Source organism: Schistocerca piceifrons, chromosome 7 (assembly GCF_021461385.2).
Source record: "Schistocerca piceifrons isolate TAMUIC-IGC-003096 chromosome 7, iqSchPice1.1, whole genome shotgun sequence".
NCBI classification, from domain to species: domain Eukaryota; kingdom Metazoa; phylum Arthropoda; class Insecta; order Orthoptera; family Acrididae; genus Schistocerca; species Schistocerca piceifrons.
The window spans coordinates 38,227,407-38,251,524 of NC_060144.1; the positions used below are offsets into that span (position 1 = coordinate 38,227,407).

General features: G+C 40.2%; 1 protein-coding gene across 1 annotated transcript in view; it reads left to right on the top strand.

The window, feature by feature from the left end:
* LOC124805407 (aminopeptidase N-like) overlaps positions 1-24,118 on the top strand; it is a 521,668-nt gene that overhangs the window by 473,792 nt on the left and 23,758 nt on the right. The window contains exon 14 of the mRNA XM_047265968.1: positions 8,575-8,712. Coding sequence (XP_047121924.1) covers positions 8,575-8,712 — 138 coding nt within the window. The remainder of the gene's footprint in view (positions 1-8,574; positions 8,713-24,118) is intronic.

A 24,118-nucleotide genomic window follows, 5' to 3' on the forward strand; every position in this document is an offset into this window, starting at 1 on the left:
ACTGTATATATTGCCTTTTCTTAGCCATGTGTTGGATGTGTCTTGATCGATGTGTGTCTGTGTTAGATGATACGGGTGCTTGCCATGTAGTGTTTTATTTTTCCAATTTAGTTTCTTCGTATCTGTTGATGTTATGTGATCTAAAGGGTTGTAGAAGTGGTTATGAAATTGCAGTGGTGTAGCCGATGTATTTATATGAGTTATTGCTTTGTGTAGATTGCTAGTTTCTGCTCGTTCGAGAAAGAATTTTCTTAAATTGTCTACCTGTCCATAATGTAGGTTTTTTATGTCAATAAATCCCCTTCCTCCTTCCTTTCTGCTTAATGTGAATCTTTCTGTTGCTGAATGTACGTGATGTATTCTATATTTGTGGCATTGTGATCGTGTAAGTGTATTGAGTGCTTCTAGGTCTGTGTTACTCCATTTCACTACTCCAAATGAGTAGGTCAATATTGGTATAGCATAGGTATTTATAGCTTTTGTCTTGTTTCTTGCTGTCAATTCTGTTTTCAGTATTTTTGTTAGTCTTTGTCTATATTTTTCTTTTAGTTCTTCTTTAATATTTGTATTATCTATTCCTATTTTTTGTCTGTATCCTAGATATCTATAGGCATCTGTTTTTTCCATCGCTTCTATGCAGTCGCTGTGGTTATCCAATATGTAATTTTCTTGTTTAGTGTGTTTTCTCTTGACTATGCTATTATTATTATTATTTTAGTGAGCAAATTTTGTCAGCCAAAAGATTTTTAAGCAAATTTGTTAATAATTTTTCTTCATGTAATCACTGGAAGTAGTAATGTTGTAAACAACGATTGATATACTTATCTTATTACTATGAATGAAAGGTTGGTCTCAGGTCCATAAAACAGAAATAAAATAACCATCTGCTTTCAATTTTCTGTTTATTGTATCAGGTGAAGAGTATCTGCATCACATAATAATCCAAAACATTTAATGTAACAAACTGCTCGAGTGAAATGCAGTCAGCAATGTACTGAGCAAAAACCAAACCAATGCAGAGCAACGAGATCGTAGACACGATAACATTTATAAGTTTTCGGCAATGTCAAATTTTCATTCTTTGTTATGACTTCAGTTATAATTAGACTGATGATATGATATAATTTCATAACATGTATCTTATGATAATTTTATAACACATATCTTGTAATAAATTGCTTGACATTTTTAACTAATATAACAATAATCATAACATTTTGCCAACTTTTTTTTACTGATGAAATAACAAACATTTCTATATCCATATTTCATTATTTCTAATTTAATTATTTCTTCATTTACTAATATCTTTAACATTCACACACATAAATTCAAACTTTCAGTACCACATTACTTTGACAGGACATACAGTACCTCGAAAACTATCATATTTTGAGAGAAATTGTAAGATGTGAACATCTCCACACATTAGTTGACATTACTGGTTAATCAGCTACTAGATTAGAGTTTTAAGCAAAGGAAAATTCTCTGAAAGAATAATAAAAAAATAAGAAGAATTTAAGCAAACCTAAAAGACAACACTAAGACTGAAGAGATAAATTACAAATATGAAATGTTTGTATATGTTGGATTGTACATAAATTTTATGTATTTTCTTTTACAATAATGCTTGATATTGGCAGTTACATTTCAACATTTGTATTGCAATGAAAATCTCTGCACTGCAGTACAAGTATTGACAGTACATGCTGTGTGTCATCTTTGGAAGTAAACTTGTTCCATTCACACCTGCTCCTCGCTGTTGACACTTAACTCTTTGCCACCACACTCGCATTCAGCACAGCTCAATTGTGTGTCGGCTTCATTTTGGTGACAGAAAATTGAACACACAGCACTATCAATATGTTTGCTGGTGATGAGTTGCAGATGCAAAACTACAGTGATGTAGTTGCTGTCACTGTGGGAACAGTTATCGTGCTCCTTTTCTGTTGCCTGAGTGAAGCTACATGTGTGGTACATATTAATCAGCTCCTCGCTGGTAATTCTGTCTGGACTGCTAACATTGCTGAAAAAACAAAAGTTAATTTCCAATGAAATGTCATTTAAACAACCACAGAGAAAGCACATGAGCATTTCATTATGTGGAACTTGTTTCTTTCAATGGTTCAGAATGATTTTCTATAGTTTGATGCAAAGATTTCAACAAGTTCCCTGTGGAAACAAGGAAAGAAATTAAGAACTCAAAAGAAAATTAAAATTATTGTTTTACCCTATTGGACTATAAATTATGTAAATTCAGTGACTGAAGATTCCTGTTGACAGTGTGACAAGTAACAATATGTAAGAGTGCCCAAAATTCTGTTTTCGACAAGTAATAATGTTCATTGCAAATCTCTCTCTCTCCATCTTAGTAGCTAATAATGTTTCTAAAGATGTTTACTCACTGAATTAACAGATGTCCCACTAATTCAAAAATTGCAAAGCTGACCAGCCTTGCCGTTCACCATCCACATCACATTAGTTTTTCATGAATTCAGGACAGCAAGAAAACTCATGGAAAACCAACAATTAGCGTTCTGTTTGCTACCAGTACAGTGTGAGATGGTAAGCCTACCCTTCACACATTTTGAATCATCAAATTAACTTTCCACTTAATTGTGATATTTATCTTTGGTATTTTCTTTCAAAACTATTGAACTCATCATACCCAAATTATTGTGTAGCAGGTGCTTCTTCATTTATAATAAACTGTTTAAAGAAAGAAACTCATTGTCACAATTTGGCCAAACCTTAATTTGATAAAACAACACTGGAACAATTAAATTTTGTTCAATAGCATCCATCATTCAGTTCTTCTTCTTCTTCTTCTTCTCTCTCTCTCTCTCTCTCTCTCTCTCTCTCTCTCTCTCAGGACACATCTGATCAGTAGTCCAGTTCTGCCCATCCCTGTCACAACATATAAGGAGTGGCTGTGAGAACAGCTGCTGTAATGCGTTGTCTCAAGTCTTCAACATTCTGTGGTAGAGCTGGGACATAAACACTATTCTTGGTGGAAGCACCTAAGAAAAAAATCACAAGGCATCAAGTTCAGCACCCATGGGGGCAACTCAAATATTGCCAGGACTGTGGCCAAATCACAGTTTGCCCAGCAACATGGTGACAATTCATATAATTTATTAATGTAATCTTGCACAAAGTCTTGGAAATGTGGAGGGGCACCATCTTGTCGGAAGATGAAATCTCTGCCATCAATTTGAAGTTGTGGCCTGAACCACAACTGCAGCGTGTCCAGATAGGTGATACCATTGACAGTTCTCTCAGCAAAGAAGAAGGGTCCATTGAAAGCTCTGTGCCCAGTCACTACCAACTGGCAATGGGCAAATTCCATCACACTAATTACATTCTCCACCAGGTTCGCTACCATTTTTAGTAACTATGGTTGGTGGTGCTCCTGTTGGCAGGTATATCCCTAATTCAGGTTGCATACAAAGTTCTATCAGCCTGTTTTCTTCAAAGAGCACAAGAGCAACAAAACTGGTGAATACCAAGATGGCTTTTGCCACTGTAGATCTTGCACTGAATAAATTTTCAATCTAAAGATCATGCTGAAATACAAAGCAGTCAGAAACAGCCCAATAATTTGCATGTTTGTTGTCTTTAAAAAGACATACAACCCAGTTGACTGACAAGCACATTTTTATATCCTTGAAGAACAAGGGTTGGATCCAAAAACGCTTAACCTCATCAAAGAAACATTGACCCATACTACCTCCCAGGTGAAATTCATGGGTGAAATATCTGAGCCCTTCCTGATCAAAACTGGTGACTGACAATGTGATGGACTATCTCCTCCCCTGTTCAACTTCACACTGGACAAGGTCATCTGCAGATGGGAAAAGGAATTGAAGAATAAAAACTGCTGCAAACCAATACAGACAGGGAACTCAAGGATGACATAACAATTTCATGTTTAGCTTTTGCTGATGACTTAGCCTTACTAGCAGATGGCAAGATAATAGCAATCAAACAGGCTGAAACCCTTAAAGAATGTGCAGAGAAAGTTGGTCTGCAAATATCTTTACTAAAGTATGAGTTCACTGCCACAAAAACTGACACCCAAAACTTGACTGCAAAATATGGTCATATCAATAGTGTCCCATATTTTAAATATTTAGGTGAAGTCCTTGAACCTATGGAGTAAGAGAAAATAGCACAAAACATTCACCTCCACAAACTAAAGAGAATTTATGGAAGAAAATACAAGGTGTACAATAAAAAATGCTTGCTCAAAAACATTGAAATTAGGCACTATAATACATGCCAGTGAAACCCTGGCAGTCCACTTAAAAGGTAACCTAGAAAACTTATTAAAAGAACCACATAAAATCATCAGAAAGATACAAGGGGCAAAGAAAACAGAAGAGGGCTACAGACTACAATCTTGTCAAACAACTGAGAAATTCTCCAACCTTCCAGCAGGCATTAGAAAAATGCAACTAAAACAAGACCTACGCAGAAAATTCTTAAATACATAAGAAGACTTAAAACTGTACCCTGAATACAAGAGGTCAAAAAGGACCCACAAAAAGCTGAGATAAATTATTCAGATATTTTGGACAGAAAGGCATTTAAGCAGAAAGTTGACAGATGGGAAGTTAAGCCAGAGAACGAAGCTCCAAAGAAAGGAGAAACAAAATGGACAGAGGAAACGGAATTTTTCTTTTCTTTCACATACTGTATCATCTGTTACATTATGTTTACCAGAACTATTTACCTACACCAAGTTTTAAAAATGTTTTGTGAACTTGCAAATTACCCTGTACACCCACATGGTGATCTTTTGTGTCATGATTATGGTGTTGCTGACCATAACTGGTAGTATAATAAATTAATTTAGCAGCTGTAGTCATGTTTTCTAGCATGACTCTCATAAATATTACTCAGGCCCCACTGGCTGAAAACAGTTTTCTAACTATTGTAAAAATGGAGACTCATTCCTATGTTTTATAAAACTTACAGGATAAGATTTTTAATTCATTTTTTAAGTTTTTGGGATTTTCATTTTATTTTTAACTTTGCAGGCAACGTGTTTAAATCTCTGTGCTGGAACAAAATTCTCCATTTTTCTCCTTGAACTTGGTTGTAAACCCTAAGTTGTAGACACTTTCCTCATCTCATGTCGTGGTTGTGTTCATCACAGCCTGAAACCATGAATGCCATGAAAGAAACGCAATAGATCATGTCATTGTAAAATTATGCAAGCTGTACTGTCTTTATCTGTAGGTCAAAGCAATGAGACAGATGGCTCCATGTAAAGCAGGTAAATTTTCCCAGTTAGCTTGTTTGGTGTTAAGTCTAGTTTAATCATTTATACACATATACTATATGGCATTTTGCACTTTGTGTAACCCTTTTGTGGGCAGCGTGTTCTACACTTATCATAAACTGTATTCACTGCATGCATATGAATACTCCATAACATCCCTGTACACCCCTGGCATTTAGAGGTAGTTTGCTGCAGTGGCTCTAGTTTCTGTTTGTTGTTAAATATAGCTTATAATTTAATAAAATGGCTATTGTGTCTTTCAGGGGCCATGGGAAGTATACAAACCACCAAAGTAATCAACCCATGAGACATGGAAAATATACTTAAAACAAATTTAATATTTCCCTTTGTGTATTCTGGGAAGCATACATATCACCAAATTTACTATGCTCATAAGAGCACATAGCCCCCCCCCCCCCCCCCTCCACACACACACACACACACAATGAAATTTGTTTGTCAAATTTGCTCTTTTTTATCCATGAGTATGTCTAACAAGCCTGTACACATACCGACAAGATTTGTCTATTTAACGTCAGTTCTGAAGAAGATGCTGTTTGAGTCACACAGTATTTTGACACTAGATGGAATGGCTTCCAATGCAAACAAGGCTTTTTTGCACTGACTTTGACATTGTGTGTAAAAAGGAAAGAGAAAACAAGACACTGGTCTAGGTAACAAAATCTACTAAAGGAAATATTACACCCCGACCCTAATGATTACATCAGCTTTCTCCTAATAGAAAGTCAAACTCTTAACAACCAAGTCATTTCACCCTCACACTGAAAAGGAAGACACAAGTATGTGAAAATTTATTGTCTTCTACTTATCCTCTACTGACAATTTATTAAAATACCACAATGGGGGAACATGTATGTATATCATCTAAGGAGGAACTGGAGTGCTTTAATTTTTTAATTTCATTGCACTGCACGTTGAGTATAGAACAGTGATTTTCTTCATAACCTCTTCCTCAGATTAAGATTCTTTATTCACCATTGACCACCTGAGGTGAGAATGCTCTATGTTCGACAAACACAACAAATAGGGCTAGACAAGTCAAATATTTAACAAACCTAGTAAAGTTCAACAAATTATTTCTTGTGTAGGAGAGCCTTTATCACCTTTGCACATGCTTGACAGCTTGTGACAGAATGCTGTATCAGAGGTACAAAAACTGTTACAACAACAAGTTTCTGTTTGTTGTCAGATCACTACTGTTGTTGCTTGTGAAATGCTTCACTTCTACACTATATACACACATCAAAAAAAGTTTTGCATCAACCCGGTTCCCAGAAATCCTGAAGATAGACATTGACTGTGGATATTGCATCACAGACACAGTCCCTTTGGCTGTTCAGAGATGTTGCTAAGCCAGCCCAAAGATGTAAACAACCGTGCATGAGCAGTGCCTATTAGATGGAGGGAGTCCAACAGCCTATCCATTCCAGTTATTCCACCAGGAAAGAGGTACATGGCTAATGTTGTCTGCAGTTCAACCATGCCTAGATGGTCAGTCCCACAGTTTGATCAACTCTGCATTGTTACTTTGTGCCAGGAAGCACTCCCAACAGGGGAAGTATCCAGGCATCTCAGAGTGAACCAAAGCGATGTTGTTTGGACATGGAGGAGTACAGGGAGACAGGAACTTTTGATGACACACCTCGCTCAGGCCACCCAGTGGCTACTACTGCAGTAGATGACTGCTACCTACGGATTATGGCTAGGAGGAACCCTGACAGCAACGCCACCAAGTTGAATAGTGCTTTTTGTGCAGCCACAGGACGTCATGTTATGACTCAAACTGTGCACAATAGGCTGCATGATGTGGAACTTCACTCCCAACGTCTGTGGCGAGGTCCATTTTTGCAACCACAACATCATGCAGCACAGTACAGATGGGCCAAATAACAAGGCAAATGGACTGCTCAGGATTGGCATCACGTTCTCTTCACCGAGAAGTGTCGCATATACCTTTAACCAGACAATCGTTGAAGACGTGTTTGGAGGCAACTCAGTCAGGCTGAGCGCCTTAGACACATTGTCCAGTGAGTGCAGCAAGGTGGAGGTTCCCTGCTGTCCCTGTGTCATTATGTGGGGCCGACATACACTGCTGGTGGTCATGAAAGGAGTCATATAATACGTGAATACCATCCTCCAACCGATAGTGCAACCATAACGGCAGCATATTGAGGAGGCATTTGTCTTCATGGACAACAATTCACACCCCCATCATGCACATCTTGTGAATGACTTCCTTTAGGATAATAACATCGCTCAACTAAAGTGACCAGGATGTTCTCCAGACATGAACCCTATCGAATATGCTTGGGATAGATTAAGGGACCAATGACCTAGTAGTTTGGTCACTTCCCCCCTCTTTTAAACCAACCAAACGACCTGGAATGGATTGAAAAGAGTTGTTTATGAATGATGTGGCCCACCAACCACTCTGAGGGATCTACACTGAATATCCATTGAGGAGTGGGACAATCTGAGCCAACAGTGCCTTGATGAACGTGTCTATAGTATGCAATGATGGATACACGCATGCTTCAATGCAAGAGCATGTGCTACTGGGTATTAGAGGTAGCAGTGTGTACAGCAATCTGGACCACCACCTCTGAAGGTCTCGCTGTATGGTGGTACAACATGCAATGTGTGGTTTTCATGAGCAATAGAAAGGGCGGAAATGTTTTTTTATGTTGATATCTATTCCAATTTTCTGTACAGGTTCCAGAACTCTCAGAAGCAAGGTGATGCAAAACGTTTTTTGATGTGTGTGCTATTCTGACTTGCAGCACATTGAAATACTGTTGAGAATGACCAGAATTTGCCAAATTTTCAAAGTCGGCACATAGCGAGTGGACTCCTACAGATGTTCAGAATCATCGAGGGAATTTCAAAGATTGTGTAATGACAGTCAAATACAGCTCACAAAAGCTAAATCACAAAAATTAAGTTATCAAAATTCAAATATAGTCAGTTGATCATAATTCAGTTCCATACAAAGAAAGAAAAGAAATTTATTTATGTATTACTTTAACTTGATTGAGCTGCTAAAAAAGCTAACCACAAAAGGGTTAAATTAGTGCATCACTATTGAGAATCAATTCTTGGGGCTGTGAACACTTTTTGTTTGGAAATATGAAAGAGAGGTTCTCCTAAGAGCAAAGAGTTAAATTGTTTACTCCGGAACAATATGCCTGTTCAGCTGTTGGCTTACCAAGTACAGAGGGAAGTATTTAGATGCATTTTGATTGACACATAACTCTTTGTGTTTACAGGTATCTGGGTTATACCCTGGAAAAAGACAAAATCAAGCCACAGGATGCGCAGACTGTTTTTACGAGCGTTTGTACAACACCTGTGGGAGTGAAAGTTGCAACTGACTTCATTGTAAACAACGCTGAAGCCTTTGCACAGTAAGTGTTCTTTATAATTTTACAATTTGTATCTCATCATCAGAGAGCCTTGAAGTCAGCAATAACATATGCCAAATAGCAATTCTGATTTTCTTGTTGTTGTTGTTGTTGTCGATAATGAAGATAATGATGCTGACAATGATGATATCATTGGCATTGTCACAAAAACTGGTTTTATACAGGTCTCCATGCTAGTCTATTTTCTGCAAACCTTTTCATCCCCGCATGACTACTGAAACCTACATTCATTTGAACCAGATTAGTATATTCAAACCTGCCTCCTCCCACGTTTTTACTCCTCACTCTTTTCCCCATTACCAAACTGACTTTTCCTTGATGCTTCAGTATGAGTCCTATGGACCGGTCCCTTCTTTTAGTCAAGTTGTATTTGTTTTATTCAGTACTTCATAATTGGAATGTTCTTATATTGACTACTCTTGTGGTTTAGACTTGATCTCTAGCAGTGAATACCCAAGTGGGAGAGCCATCACCATCCAAACCACTAGAAGAACATTTCTTCCATCTCTCCATAGTAACCACTGCACCTCTGACCCACTATATTTCATTTAATACAACTTTCCCTAATGGTGTTCAAGTGCATTAAGCACAATGGTATGTAAAAATTAAGTTCAAAAGCAACTTTCATGTGGTGGGTCACTCACAAATAACATACTTTGATGAACTCTGGAGTGTACATAGGAATAACTGCTACAGTGTAGTGTAGAAAATAGCTGAAGGAAGTATGCAATGAGACAAATAGAAATGACACTTTTATTCAAACCCACTAATTACACTGAGGTTACCACAATTTATGATAGACCTGGACATTACAAAAGGTGGGACAAGGTTGTTAGTAGGGTGTGTGGTCTCCACGGACAGCAGTGCATGCTTTGCAATGCTGGCACACAAGGTTAGTAATGAGTTCTCATGTTAGGGTGTTCCACTCCTCCACCAGCCCAGTTGACAACTGCTTGTTGCAGTGGATGCATTACCATATTTTATGGACCATGAGGCACTAAGGACAATAAGATGCACCTTAATTTTCAAGCAATTTTTCTAAAATTAATTTTTGTCATTTTTATTATTAGACTGCAAAACCAGACTAAAAAAATCTTTATTAATTAAAACTTTCAGGCTGAATTGCCGTGGTCCATATATAAAACTGCTTCTCCTTTCCGACGTTTCGTTACCTACTGCAGGCAACATCTTCTGAGGTGAGACGGCGACTGGCTGCTAGGCGCTGGAGGTCCCGCTTGTATAGAGTGCTTAGATGGTGCCACCACTCATCACATGCTTTCGACTTTAAAACAATCTCTGGCTAGTGCCATCTCTCTCGATTGTAGGTTATCGATAATCACTTTGTTGGTACAGAGTTGACCGCCATATCTTGTCTAGTTTTAATCCTTCTTCTTTTTTATTAAAATTATTTTCGTGCTTGTAGATCTCTATAGCTTCTCTATACATGCGGGTATAACAATGTGAGGTCCTAGCTATAATGTTTGTCTCACTAACTTTTATTTCATGATCACCGTCTTTGAAAACGTGTTCCGCTACAGCTGATTTGTCAATTTGTCCCAATCTACAGTTCCTTTTGTGTTCCGTTAGGTGGATATTAACACTCCTTTTACATTGGAACAACTAAAAGGAGTGTTAATACCTGCCTAACGGAACACAAAAGGGACTGTAGATTGGGACAAATTGACAAATCAGCTGTAGCGGATCACGTTTTCAAAGACGGTGATCACGAAATAAAATTTAGTGAGACAAACATTATAGCTAGGACCTCACATTATTATACCTGCATGTATAGAGAAGCTATAGAGATCTACAAGCATGAAAATAATTTTAATAAAAAAGAAGAAGGATTAAAACTAGACAAGATATGGCGGTCAACTCTGTACCAACAAAGTGACTATCGATAACCTACAATCGAGAGAGATGGCACTAGCCAGAGATAGTTTTAAAGTCGAAAGCACGTGATGAGTGGTGGTGCCATCTAACCACTCTATATAAGTGGGACCTCCAGCACCTAGCAGCCAGTCACCGACTCACCTCAGAAGATGTTACCTGCAGTAGGCAACGAAACGTCGGGAAGGACAAGCAGTTTTATAAATGGACCACGGCAATTCAGCCCGGGAGTTTTAATTAATGAAGACACCGGCCATGAAAGCTTACATGTTATGAAAAAAAATCTTTGTTTATAAAACCGAATTGACCTTTAAAATACCTGAAAATTGTCATCTGAACTTTCTCCTTGTTCTTCTTCTTCTTTGGTTTCATCCATCATCCATTTGTCCCATTTATTTATTGAGACATCAAGAGGTTGCAATTGTGAAGTAAGTCCTCTTGAAATAACAGTAAGCTCTGTATTTCCCAGTGTCAATTCCTCTTTCACAGAATATTTTAAATGATTAGTAAACTGGTCTAGCATAATCAGAGAACTCTCCTTCCAGAAAGCACCTTTCCTTCTCTCCCATACTCTGTAAATCCATTGTATTGTATGTTAACCGAGGACCTAGAAATGATGGAGAGGCTCCATCCCCTCCGCAACCGCAGTGGTCCACAACAATCCCATGATGACTACCACAGTCAACTTCACCCCCCCCCCAAGAGAACGTCTCACACCACACCGCGGATGCATGGAGAACTTGTTTGCGTAGCAATCCCCAACATAGTGTACCTGAGGTGGAATAAGGGGAACCAGCCTGCATTTGCTGAGGCAGATGGAAAACTGCCTAAAAACCATCCACAGGCTGGCCAGCTCACCGGACCTCGACACAAGTCTGCCGGGCGGATTCGTGCCGGGGACCAGGTGCTCCTTCCCAATCCAGAAAGCCATGTGTTAGACCACACAGCTAACCAGATGATCACATGTTAATCCATAGTTTCATACCAGCCTCATCCATCCAACCCTTATCATGAACATGAGCAACAACACCTGGTGATGTTTCAGGAGGTTTTGGCATTGTTTTGTGCTTGGAAAAGATCATTGGATTAAGTTTAGTGCCATCAGCATGACATGAAACAACAGCAGTATTTTTCATGTCCATTTGTTTTTATAGTTACAGTTTTAGTGCCTTTCATGGTGGCAGTTCTGTTACTGGCATACCAAATGTCAGGGGAGTTTCGTCCATATCCACTACTTGCTTTGTTTCACATTGCTTTTCTGTCAATGTTGAATAATCAAGCTATCGAAAGATAATATTTTCTCTTCATACTCTTGTGCCATTTTCTGAGATATTTTGTTTTGGCTTGCATGCTAAGTCCATGATGCTTCATGAACCTACTGCACTAACCAACTCCACCCTTAAAGTATGTCAAGTGCAAGCTTATGAATGTGTGTTTGAATCATTTTTGTATTAATTCCAAAGCCATGTTGATGGTGTCCTTGAATCTATTTCAACACGGCATCTTCTAGTTCTCATCATTATGCTTTCAGTCCTCTACGGGTGCATTTAGTCTTCCTCAATTTTTTTCAGTTCTTCTTTACTAGCCTGCCAATTGTGAATGGTTTTCTCTGCTGATTGAGGGCTTAAATGCTGCTCAACTCTTCTTTTTCCATGTTTTTTCTGTGTATGCTATTACTTTCAGTTTATAGCAAGTATCACATGTATAACTTTAATTTGTTTCCTTTATGAAACTAGCTACTAACAAAAATATTGTACTGCTACCGATAGCACAAATCACTTTCATTTCAAGTTCACCAGCACCATAGACTGCACTTTGGTATCAAAGGCTAAGAAAGTGTTCTGCATTTGTGATGGCAGGGCAGGAGGGAGACAGTGTTAGAGAGCTTGTGAATCCCTGCAACTCGTGTTTGTCACATTGGTGCACTGCGGCTGCCAGTTGACTCCGTCAGGTACAGAGGGACTTCCAGTGGCATAAAATATATGGTCATTTTTAAGACTGGTGGGAATTTTAAATCAAACACTGGACATTTTTATATAAGTTTTGAGAATAAGGCACACCTGAAATTTGAGGAAATGTTTTAAAGAAAAACAGTGCATTTTATAGTCTGCTAAATATGGTACCATTCTTTGTGATCAGACACCCTATTAAGAACCACATCCCGTATTTTGTGACATCCAGGGGACTATAATAAATCATGGTGTCTTCCATGTGCTTATTGTCTTAGAATAAAAGTGTCACTTCCATTTGTCTCATTGTGTATTTTTTCACTTACCTTGTATACTGTACTGTAGAACCTCTTTCTATGTATGATCCAAGTGTCATTGAGCTGTTATGTGGCAGTAACACATCATGCAAAAGTTATGTTTGTCATTAAGTTTTGCACACTGGTGTAATTTTCAAAGTAACCTCTCTTGAGAGTCTATAAATATGTCCCTACATTACCGCCATTCTTCTTTCCATCACTAGACACCTTCATTAGAGGTAACGAAACAGGATGTTTTCACACTTAGTATTATCAGTGGTCCAAAAAATGTTTTCCTCTGAGTTGTATGTGAGGGAGAAAAACAGAATTACCCTGTCCAAGTTTGGAGTGTTGGGCAAAGCCTTAGTGTGTTTGTGGGTGCCAGAGACACTCTCATCTCTAAGACAGTGTAGCTCAGTATGTTGTTGTGACCAAAGATCCAGGTGCACAGGATTTATGAGCTGACATGTGACCTTTCTTCTGATATGATTGACTACTTTGTATTGAAGTACTTTCTAAGATTAGTGTTTTAACAGTAGCTTTCTTTTTCTTTTGTAAAAATATAATGGAAGGAACTTAGTTTTGGATCTTGACAGGATTTCAAAGTGGTACAAGGATTGGCAAATTGCTTTAAATACTCATTAAATGCAAAACTGTGCACTTCACAAAATGAAGAAGTGGTATCCTATGATTATAGTATCAGTCAGTCACAGTTGGAATGTATCAGCTCATATAAATATTTGGGTGTAACATTTTATAGGGATATAAAATGAAATGAGCACTTTGGCTTCAGTCACAGGTAAAACAGATGGTAGACTTCTGTGTATTGGAAGGATTCTGGGGAAGTGCAGTCAGTCTGCGAAAGAGATTTCTTACAGAGCACTTGCGTGACTCATCTTTGAGCATTGCTCAAGTGGTGCTCCCTGTACCAAGTAGGAATAACAGGAGATATCTGAATATATACAAAGAACAGCAGCATGAATGGTGGCAGGTTTGTCTGACCGATGAAAGAGCATTACAGAGATAATGAAAAAACTGAACTGGCAGATGCTCAAAGACAGACGTAAAGTATCTGAGGAGAGCATACTTACAAAGTATCAAGAACTATCTAGGAATATACTCCAACAACTGAGGCATCACCCCCATAGAGATTATGGCAATTACAGCATGTTAAGAGGTTTCCAAGCAGTCATTCTTCCAGTACTCCACCCATCAGTGGAACAGAAAGAAGCCCTAATAAGTGGTACAGTTGGAAGTACCCTCTGCCATGCATTTCAGTGCTTCACAGTAGTTGTAAAGTATGGGTGTAAATGAAGACATAGATTTGTCCTCCAAACACAAACTTAATTTTCCTCCAAATACAAATTTTTTAAAGAATTGTTCTTCATCACCATTGCAAAATCACTAGTGCTTAAAAGTTAGCTTCTTAAAAGTGAAAGGAAACTCTATTAAAGGGTCCCAACTTCTGAAAGCGATAGGACAATCAGTGTTGGTGCTGGAATGGTTGGGAGGTATGGCTCATGTTGTTGGTCTGGCTGTGAGGGACAAACTTGCTCACTCTGCCAAATGTAAATGCCAGTCTGTCTCTAAATAGTATCTAAAACATGCCCACAGCACATTGTCAAGGCTGTAAGGCTGCTTCATGTCATCACCAAGTAATTACTTCATGAACATCAATTTTGTCATGCTCTTTTATTCACAGATTTCATTGGAGACTGTTGTGTGGATTTAGTGATGGTAACACATGCTTCCTCTCACATTTTGTAACATCAGCTACACACCTGAGTGTGATTGCGTTATGAAATGGTATAAACCAACTTGAATAACTGAAATTCTTGGATGGAGCAATATGTAAAATAAGGGAAAAGTAACCCCTCACCTATAGCAGATCAATGTTCAGAACACAGAAACGTGTAACAGAAAATAGCATTTACACTAGCTTTAGAGCATTGGCTCTCTCTCTAGCAGAAGTACAAACATTCACACACATAACCACACAAAAGTACACTCCTGTGGCCACAGCAAGATGGTTACTGATACTTGATTATTGAAAGAAGTTGCCTGATCTGATGCCTTCCACCATCTTGAACACATGATATTTTAGATGTGAGAAGGAGAAAGGAACCCTATCTATTGTGTGTCACCTGTCTGTGTGTGCAGTTCTGAAGTTTGTTGTGAGAAGACTGTAGACATGGGGGTCAAACGGCGCCAAAAAGTACTTGTTGGTCGATCCAAGGAAGTTGTAGTGCAAGCTCACAGAAGAACCCAGGAACTTTTGTGTTATTCTGTGCTGTTTTGTTATGGTGACTGTTGTTCGTGACAAAAGAACAGTTGAGTTGAAAAGACTTTTAAGTAACTCTTAACTGGAACTTGCTAGAGACAAGACATGTTTCTGATGTCTGTGTAATACAGATGTGATTGTTAAACCAACTCCATTGTAAATGTAACTTAATGGTGTCTAATGGGAGACAACACGGGTGACTTATGTGAGAAATGTATAGTTGTTCATTATCAAAGTTGAAGTATACTGAGCGTGTACTAAAAGTATTTCTTCAAGTACCTACTTATTTCACGAGTAGAAAGAGAGAGTCTTATATGTTTCTTTAACTAGCATCATTCTTCAGAGAAGAAGTTTTTAGAGATTCCAGTAGCCATCTAAACAGTGAAAAATGTTGGTTGTGCATTCACAGGTAAGTCAACTCATGTAAAAGAAGTGGGAGGGTTGCATACATACTTCACCACTTTAAATGGTCCAAACCATCACAAAATGTGGCGAGGGCATAGGGAAAGATGCAAGGAGGGGTTGGGGGAGAGGCAGGTCTTTAGACAGGTGGCTCTGCAGCTGCACAGCAAGTTGAAAAGAGTACAGAGAGTACAGGAAGAAGAGATGTTGGAGGGGGAGTGAGGGAATGGGAAAAAAGGGCGGGGTGGGGTGGGGGGTGGGGGGTGGGAGGGGAGAGGAAAAAAAGGAAGAAAAGTGAAACTGAAAAGGGAGAAGGGTTGGAGAGAGAAGGGAAGAGGGTTGAAAAGGGGGGATAGCAGGGGGAAAGAGGGGCAGGGAGAGAGGGGGTGGTGCAGAGACATAGTGCCTGCATGGAGATAGAGGGGAAAGGAAGACTGGTTGGAGAAGGGCAGGATCTGAACAGAAAAGGAGTGGTGTGGACAGAAGAGTGATTTAGGCCAGGTGGAGTGTGGTGGCACAAGATATGCTGGAGACACAATCCCCATGTATGTAGGTCAGGGAAACCTATACTTAAGGGAGTATCCAAATGCCCCATGTACTGGAGAAGCTATAAATGCATTCAGTATCCCTGTCGTTTGCCCTGCCTGTGAACATTTGTGCACCCACACCCATATGCCATTAATCATTCCTCAACAGTGTAACTGTGTCTACTTACATCAGCTGTGGCTTCACAACTGAAACATGGCAATACTGAAACAAAACAATAAAAAGCCATATGCAGTAATTTTGGCAGATTGAAAACAGGTATACCAATAAAATAACTGTATTATGAAAAGGATAGATTGCCATGCATACATTGAGTTACATGCAGGCACAACAAAAAGACTGCTGTACATTTCAGCTTTTAGCTAAATGGCCTTCTTCTAACTAACAAAACGATTTTCCATTGTTTAATAAAACTACTATTTATTTCCCTAACTCTGCAAAGTCAAGACTGCTACAGGGCTTTCTTGGAAACTCTGTAAAGTAATATTTTGCAATAGTAACAATAATATTTCAGTTTAGACTACACAAAACTTCAAGGTATCACCTCTGCTTTTATAGAAACACAAGAGTATGTTCACATTTACATGCTGTCAGCTTTGCAAAACTGATGTTTGTGCAAAACGGGGGTCACTTACATTATCTGATCAATATATGGGGCATGTCCACCCTTTGCCACTGCGATGACTCAAACTCTGTTGTCAACACTTTAAATGAGGTCTCTGAATGTCTATGCAGGAATGGCAGCCCATTCGTTCTTGAGAACTGAAACCTAAAAAGACAGTGATGTCTAGGACGCTGAGTGTGGTGGAAAGTCGTCATTCTAACTTGTTGTAAAGGCGTTTCATTGAGGTTAGGTTGGGCTCTTGGTAGGCCAGTCCATTTCACAAATGTTATTGTTCGCAAATGGATGCCCCACAAATGCGTGACAGGCTGCATTGTCACGCTGATACTATCTTCTCTGACCTGTCCGTTCACTGCACACTGTACGTAACACTGTAAAATGTGTTCGTATCTTCCTGCATTCACTGTTTTCTTAATAGCAATAAGGGCACCACACCCTGCCATAAAAACCAGTGTCATATCGTACCACCAGCTTCTCATTACTTCACTATTGGCTCTTCACAAGATGTCAGGTTATGTCTCCAGGCATCCCTTCTGTCAGATTGCAGCAAGGTATAGCTCGATTCATCATTTCCAATCACTCATTTCCAATCATCCACTGTCTCGTGACCCCACATCTTTACACCATCTCGAGTGTTACGTACCACTAACTACAGAAATGTGTAGCAATTTACGAGAAGCAGCTTGACAATTGTACCCCATTCTTTCTATCTCACTATGCGGAGTCACTGTTGACAGCACTTTGGAACTCACGAGTAATTCCTTCCACTGATTTTCTGCTGTTTTTTCCAACCACCCTATGCAATCCTTGACGGTTCTCATCTGTCAGTAGTTGATTATGATTTATCTGTGGTTTTTCCTTCACATTTCCATCACACCTCCAAGTGTCAGCTTCAGCAGCTTTAGAAGGCTTGAAATGTCTCTGATGGACTTGTTACTCAATTGACTAGACCACGATGAAAAACACTGAGCTCTACCATCTGACCAGTTATGCTGTTACTGTTTTTCAGCTGACAACACAATACATCCACCTCCTTTTTCATGGGCGGGTCAACCTCTTATGGTGTCTAGTAGTCAAGATATGGGATTGGCTTGGTAAGTTTGTATGTAATACAACCCAGTACACAGTCCTTGACAGCAAGTATTCAACAAAAACGAGATATCGTGAGTGCCTTAGGCATAGTCCATATCACTTCAGGCAGGCTAGGAAAAAATCTTACCTACATAGTCCAGAATGTTATTGAATTTAGCGTATGTTAAAATAAAGGAAACGTAGTAGGTAAATATGGACTGGGGGTAATAAATGAAAGAGGAAGCCGCCTAGTAGAATTTTGCACAGAGCATAACTTAATCTTAGCTAACACTTGGTTCAAGAATCATAAAAGAAGGATGTATACATGGAAGAAACCTGGAGATACTGACAGGTTTCAGATAGATTATATAATGGTAAGACAGAGATTTAGGAACCTGGTTTTAAATTGTAAAACATTTCCAGGGGCAGATGTGGACTCTGACCACAATCTATTGGTTATGAACTGTAGATTAAAACTGAAGAAACTGCAAAAAGGTGGGAATTTAAGGAGATGGGACCTGGATAAACTGACTAAACCAGAGGTTGTACAGAGTTTCAGGGAGAGCATAAGGGAACAATTGACAAGAATGGGGGAAAGAAATACAGTAGAAGAAGAATGGGTAGCTTTGAGGGATGAAGTAGTGAAGGCAGCAGAGGATCAATTAGGTAAAAAGATGAGCACTAGTAGAAATCCTTGGGTAACAGAAGAAATATTGAATTCAATTAATGAAAGGAGAAAATATAAAAAAATGCAGTAAATGATGCAGACAAAAAGGTATACAAACATCTCAAAGATGAGATCGACAGGAAGTGCAAAGTGGCTAAGCAGGGATGGCTAGAGGACAAATGTAAGGATGTAGAGGCTTATCTCACTAGGGGTAAGATAGATACTGCCTACAGGAAAATTAAAGAGACCTTTGGAGAAAAGAGAACCACTTGTATGAATATCAAGAGCTCAGATGGAAACCCAGTCATAAGCAGAAAGGTGGAAGGAGTATATAGAGGGTCTATACAAGGGCGATGTACTTGAGGGCAATATTATGGAAATGGAAAAGGATGTAGATGAAGATGAAATGGGAGATATGATACTGCGTGAAGAGTTTGACAGACCACTGAAAGACCTAAGTCGAAACAAGGCCCTGGGAGTAGACAACATTCCATTAGAACTACTGACAGCCTTGCGAGAGCCATTCCTGATAAATCTCTACTATCCGATGAGCAAAATGTATGAGACATGCGAAATACCCTCAGAATTCAAGAAGGATATAATAATTCCAATCCCAAAGAAAGCATGTGTTGACAGATGTGAAAATTACCAAACTATCAGTTTAATAAGTCATGTCTGCAAATTACAAACGCAAATTCTTTATAGATGAATGGAAAAACTAGTAGAAGCCAACCTCGGGGAAGATCAGTTTGGATTCCGTAGAAATGTTGGAACACGTGAGGCAATACTAACCCTACGGCTTATCTTAGAAGCTAGATTAAGAAAAGGCAAACTTACGTTTCTATCATTTGTAAGACTCAGAGAAAGCTTTTGACAATGTTGACTGGAATACTCTCTTTCAAATTCTGAAGGTGGCAGGGGTAAAATACAGGGAGCAAAACCAGATGGCAGTTATAAGAATCGAGGGACATGAAAGAGAAGCAGTGGTTGGGAATGAAATGAGACAGGGGTGTAACCTCTCCCCAATGTTATTCAATCTGTATAATGAGCAAGCAGTAAAGGAATCAAATGAAAAATTTGGAGTAGGTATTAAAACCCATGGAGAAGAAATAAAAACTTTGAGGTCTGCCGATGACATTGTAATTCTGTCAGAGACAGCAAAGGACCTGGAAGAGCAGTTGAATGGAATGGACAGTGTCTTGAAAGGAGGATATAAGATGAACATCAACGAAAGCAAAACGAGGATAATGGAATGTAGTCGAATTAACTCAGGTGATGTTGAGGGAATTAGATTAGGAAATGAGACACTTAAAGTAGTAAAGGAGTTTTGCTATTTGGGGGGCAAAATAACTGATGATGGTCGAAGTAGAGAGGATATAAAATGTACATCTACATCTACATCTATACTCCGCGAGCCACCTTACGGTGTGTGGCGGAGGGTACTTATTGTACCACTATCTGATCCCCCCTTCCCTGTTCCATTCACGAATTGTGCGTGGGAAGAACGACTGCTTGTAAGTCTCCGTATTTGCTCTAATTTCTCGGATCTTTTCGTTGTGATCATTACGCGAGATATATGTGGGCGGTAGTAATATGTTGCCCATCTCTTCCCGGAATGTGCTCTCTCGTAATTTCGATAATAAACCTCTCCGTATTGCGTAACGCCTTTCTTGAAGTGTCCGCCACTGGAGCTTGTTCAGCATCTCCGTAACGCTCTCGCGCTGACTAAATGTCCCCATGACGAATCGCGCTGCTTTTCGCTGGATCATGTCTATCTCTTCTATTAATCCAACCTGGTAAGGGTCCCATACTGATGAGCAATACTCAAGAATCGGACGAACAAGCGTTTTGTAAGCTACTTCTTTCGTCGATGAGTCACATTTTCTTAGAATTCTTCCTATGAATCTCAACCTGGCGCCTGCTTTTCCCACTATTTGTTTTATGTGATCATTCCACTTCAGATCGCTCCGGATAGTAACTCCTAAGTATTTTACGGTCGTTACCGCTTCCAATGATTTACCACCTATGGCATAATCGTACTGGAATGGATTTCTGCCCCTATGTATGCGCATTATATTACATTTATCTACGTTTAGGGAAAGCTGCCAGCTGTCGCACCATGCATTAATCCTCTGCAGGTCTTCCTGGAGTACGTACGAGTCTTCTGATGTAGCTACTTTCTTGTAGACAACCGTGTCATCTGCAAATAGCCTCACGGAGCTACCGATGTTGTCAACTAAGTCATTTATGTATATTGTAAACAATAAAGGTCCTATCACGCTTCCTTGCGGTACTCCCGAAATTACCTCTACATCTGCAGATTTTGAACCGTTAAGAATGACATGTTGTGTTCTTTCTTCTAGGAAATCCTGAATCCAATCACAAACCTGGTCCGATATTCCGTAAGCTCGTATTTTTTTCACTAAACGTAAGTGCGGAACCGTATCAAATGCCTTCCTGAAGTCCAGGAATACGGCATCAATCTGCTCGCCAGTGTCTACGGCACTGTGAATTTCTTGGGCAAATAGGGCGAGCTGAGTTTCACATGATCTCTGTTTGCGGAATCCATGTTGGTTATGGTGAAGGAGATTTGTATTATCTAAGAACGTCATAATACGAGAACACAAAACATGTTCCATTATTCTACAACAGATTGATGTAAGCGAAATAGGCCTATAATTATTCGCATCTGATTTATGACCCTTCTTGAAAATGGGAACGACCTGCGCTTTCTTCCAGTCGCTAGGTACTTTACGTTCTTCCAGCGATCTACGATAAATTGCTGATAGAAAGGGGGCAAGTTCTTTAGCATAATCACTGTAGAATCTTAAGGGTATCTCGTCTGGTCCGGATGCTTTTCCGCTACTAAGTGATAGCAGTTGTTTTTCAATTCCGATATCGTTTATTTCAATATTTTCCATTTTGGCGTCCGTGCGACGGCTGAAGTCAGGGACCGTGTTACGATTTTCCGCAGTGAAACAGTTTCGGAACACTGAATTCAGTATTTCTGCCTTTCTTCGGTCGTCCTCTGTTTCGGTGCCATCGTGGTCAACGAGTGACTGAATAGGGGATTTAGATCCGCTTACCGATTTTACATATGACCAAAACTTTTTAGGGTTCTTGTTTAGATTGTTTGCCAATGTTTTATGTTCGAATTCGTTGAATGCTTCTCTCATTGCTCTCTTTACGCTCTTTTTCGCTTCGTTCAGCTTTTCCTTATCAGCTATGATTCGACTACTCTTAAACCTATGATGAAGCTTTCTTTGTTTCCGTAGTACCTTTCGTACATGATTGTTATACCACGGTGGATCTTTCCCCTCGCTTTGGACCTTAGTCGGTACGAACTTATCTAAGGCGTACTGGACGATGTTTCTGAATTTTTTCCATTTTTGTTCCACATCCTCTTCCTCAGAAATGAACGTTTGATGGTGGTCACTCAGATATTCTGCGATTTGTGCCCTATCACTCTTGTTAAGCAAATATATTTTCCTTCCTTTCTTGGCATTTCTTATTACACTTGTAGTCATTGATGCAACCACTGACTTATGATCACTGATACCCTCTTCTACATTCACGGAGTCGAAAAGTTTCGGTCTATTTGTTGCTATGAGGTCTAAAACGTTAGCTTCACGAGTTGGTTCTCTAACTATCTGCTCGAAGTAATTCTCGGACAAGGCAGTCAGGATAATGTCACAAGAGTCTCTGTCCCTGGCTCCAGTTCTGATTGTGTGACTATCCCATTCTATACCTGGTAGATTGAAGTCTCCCCCTATTACAATAGTATGATCACGAAACTTCTTCACGACGTTCTGCAGGTTCTCTCTGAGGCGCTCAACTACTACGGTTGCTGATGCAGGTGGTCTATAGAAGCATCCGACTATCATATCTGACCCACCTTTGATACTTAACTTAACCCAGATTATTTCACATTCGCATTCGCTAATAACTTCACTGGATATTATTGAATTCTTTACTGCTATAAACACTCCTCCACCATTGGCGTTTATCCTATCCTTGCGGTATATATTCCATTCTGTGTCTAGGATTTCGTTACTGTTCACTTCCGGTTTTAACCAACTTTCCGTTCCTAATACTATATGCGCACTATTTCCTTCAATAAGAGATACTAATTCAGGAACCTTGCCCTGGATACTCCTGCAGTTTACCAATATTACGTTGACTTTTCCTGTTTTTGGTCTCTGAGGACGGACGTTCTTTATCAACGATGATAATGTCCTCTCTGGTAAGCCGTCAGGTATTTTATCGTTTCGCCCAAGGGGGGGGTCCCTCTAACCTAAAAAACCCCCGTGTGCACGCCACACGTACTCTGCTACCCTAGTAGCTGCTTCCGGTGTGTAGTGCACGCCTGACCTGTCTAGGGGGACCCTACAGTTCTCCACCCAATAACGGAGGTCAATGAATTTGCAACCATTATAGTCGCAGAGTCGTCTGAGCCTCTGGTTTAGACCCTCCACACGGCTCCAAACCAGAGGACCGCGATCGACTCTGGGCACTATGCTGCAGATATTAAGCTCAGCTTGCACTCCGCGTGCGATGCTGGTTGTCTTCACCAAATCAGCCAGCCGCCGGAAGGAACCAAGGATGGCCTCAGAACCCAAGCGGCAGGCGTCATTCGTTCCGACATGTGCTACTATCTGCAGCCGGTCACACCCAGTGCGTTCAATAGCTGCCGGAAGGGCCTCCTCCACATTACGGACGAGACCCCCCGGCAAGCACACCGAGTGCACACTGGCATTCTTCCCCGACCTACCCGCTATTTTCCTAAGGGGCTCCATAACCCGCCTAACGTTGGAGCTCCCTATAACTAATAGGCCCGCCCTCTGTGACTGTCGAGACCTTGCCGGAGAATCGGCCACTGGCCCAACAGGCGAGGCATCCTGTGGTGGCTCGGAAACGATGTCATCACCACTAGGAAGCACCCCGTACCTGTTGGAAAGGGGTAAGGCAGCTGCCATGCGGCCAGATCCCACCTTCGCCTTTCGGCCAGGCACGCGCGAGCCCACCACTGTCCGCCATTCACCCTGGAGTGATGGCTGACCGGTAAGATGCTCACTGCCGGAAGACGCAGCGACATCAGGGGTTCCATGCGATTCCAAGGCCACCGAAGTAGGCATAGGTCTCACCACAGTTGCCCCCACGCCACTACGAGCCGACGCCTGCGCCTCGAGCTCGATGAGCCTAACAGACAAAGCCTCCACCTGCCCCCGAAGAGTGGCCAATTCTCCTTGCGTCCGCTCACAACAACCACAGTCCCTACACATGACTATGTTTACCCTACAAGCGAACGGTGTACTCGCCTTATTAGCAGCAGGAAATCGAAGTGCTCTCTCACTGACGGTCTAACCGACACTGAGCTGTTCTAACCAAACAAACAAAAGCCTGTACGATACGAGGGTCGATAGCAACGGCGATACTGTACACTACACTGTTATTAAAATAAACGGTTGTGTCTAGTAGGCACTCAAACACGCAAGAAATTACAAAAATAAAATAGTAACTACCCAGATAACTGAAAATAAGTTGTACCTGTTTGAAGCTCGTAAAAATGTGTAACAAGCGAACGGTGTACTCGCCTTATTAGCAGCAGGAAATCGAAGTGCTCTCTCACTGACGGTCTAACCGACACTGAGCTGTTCTAACCAA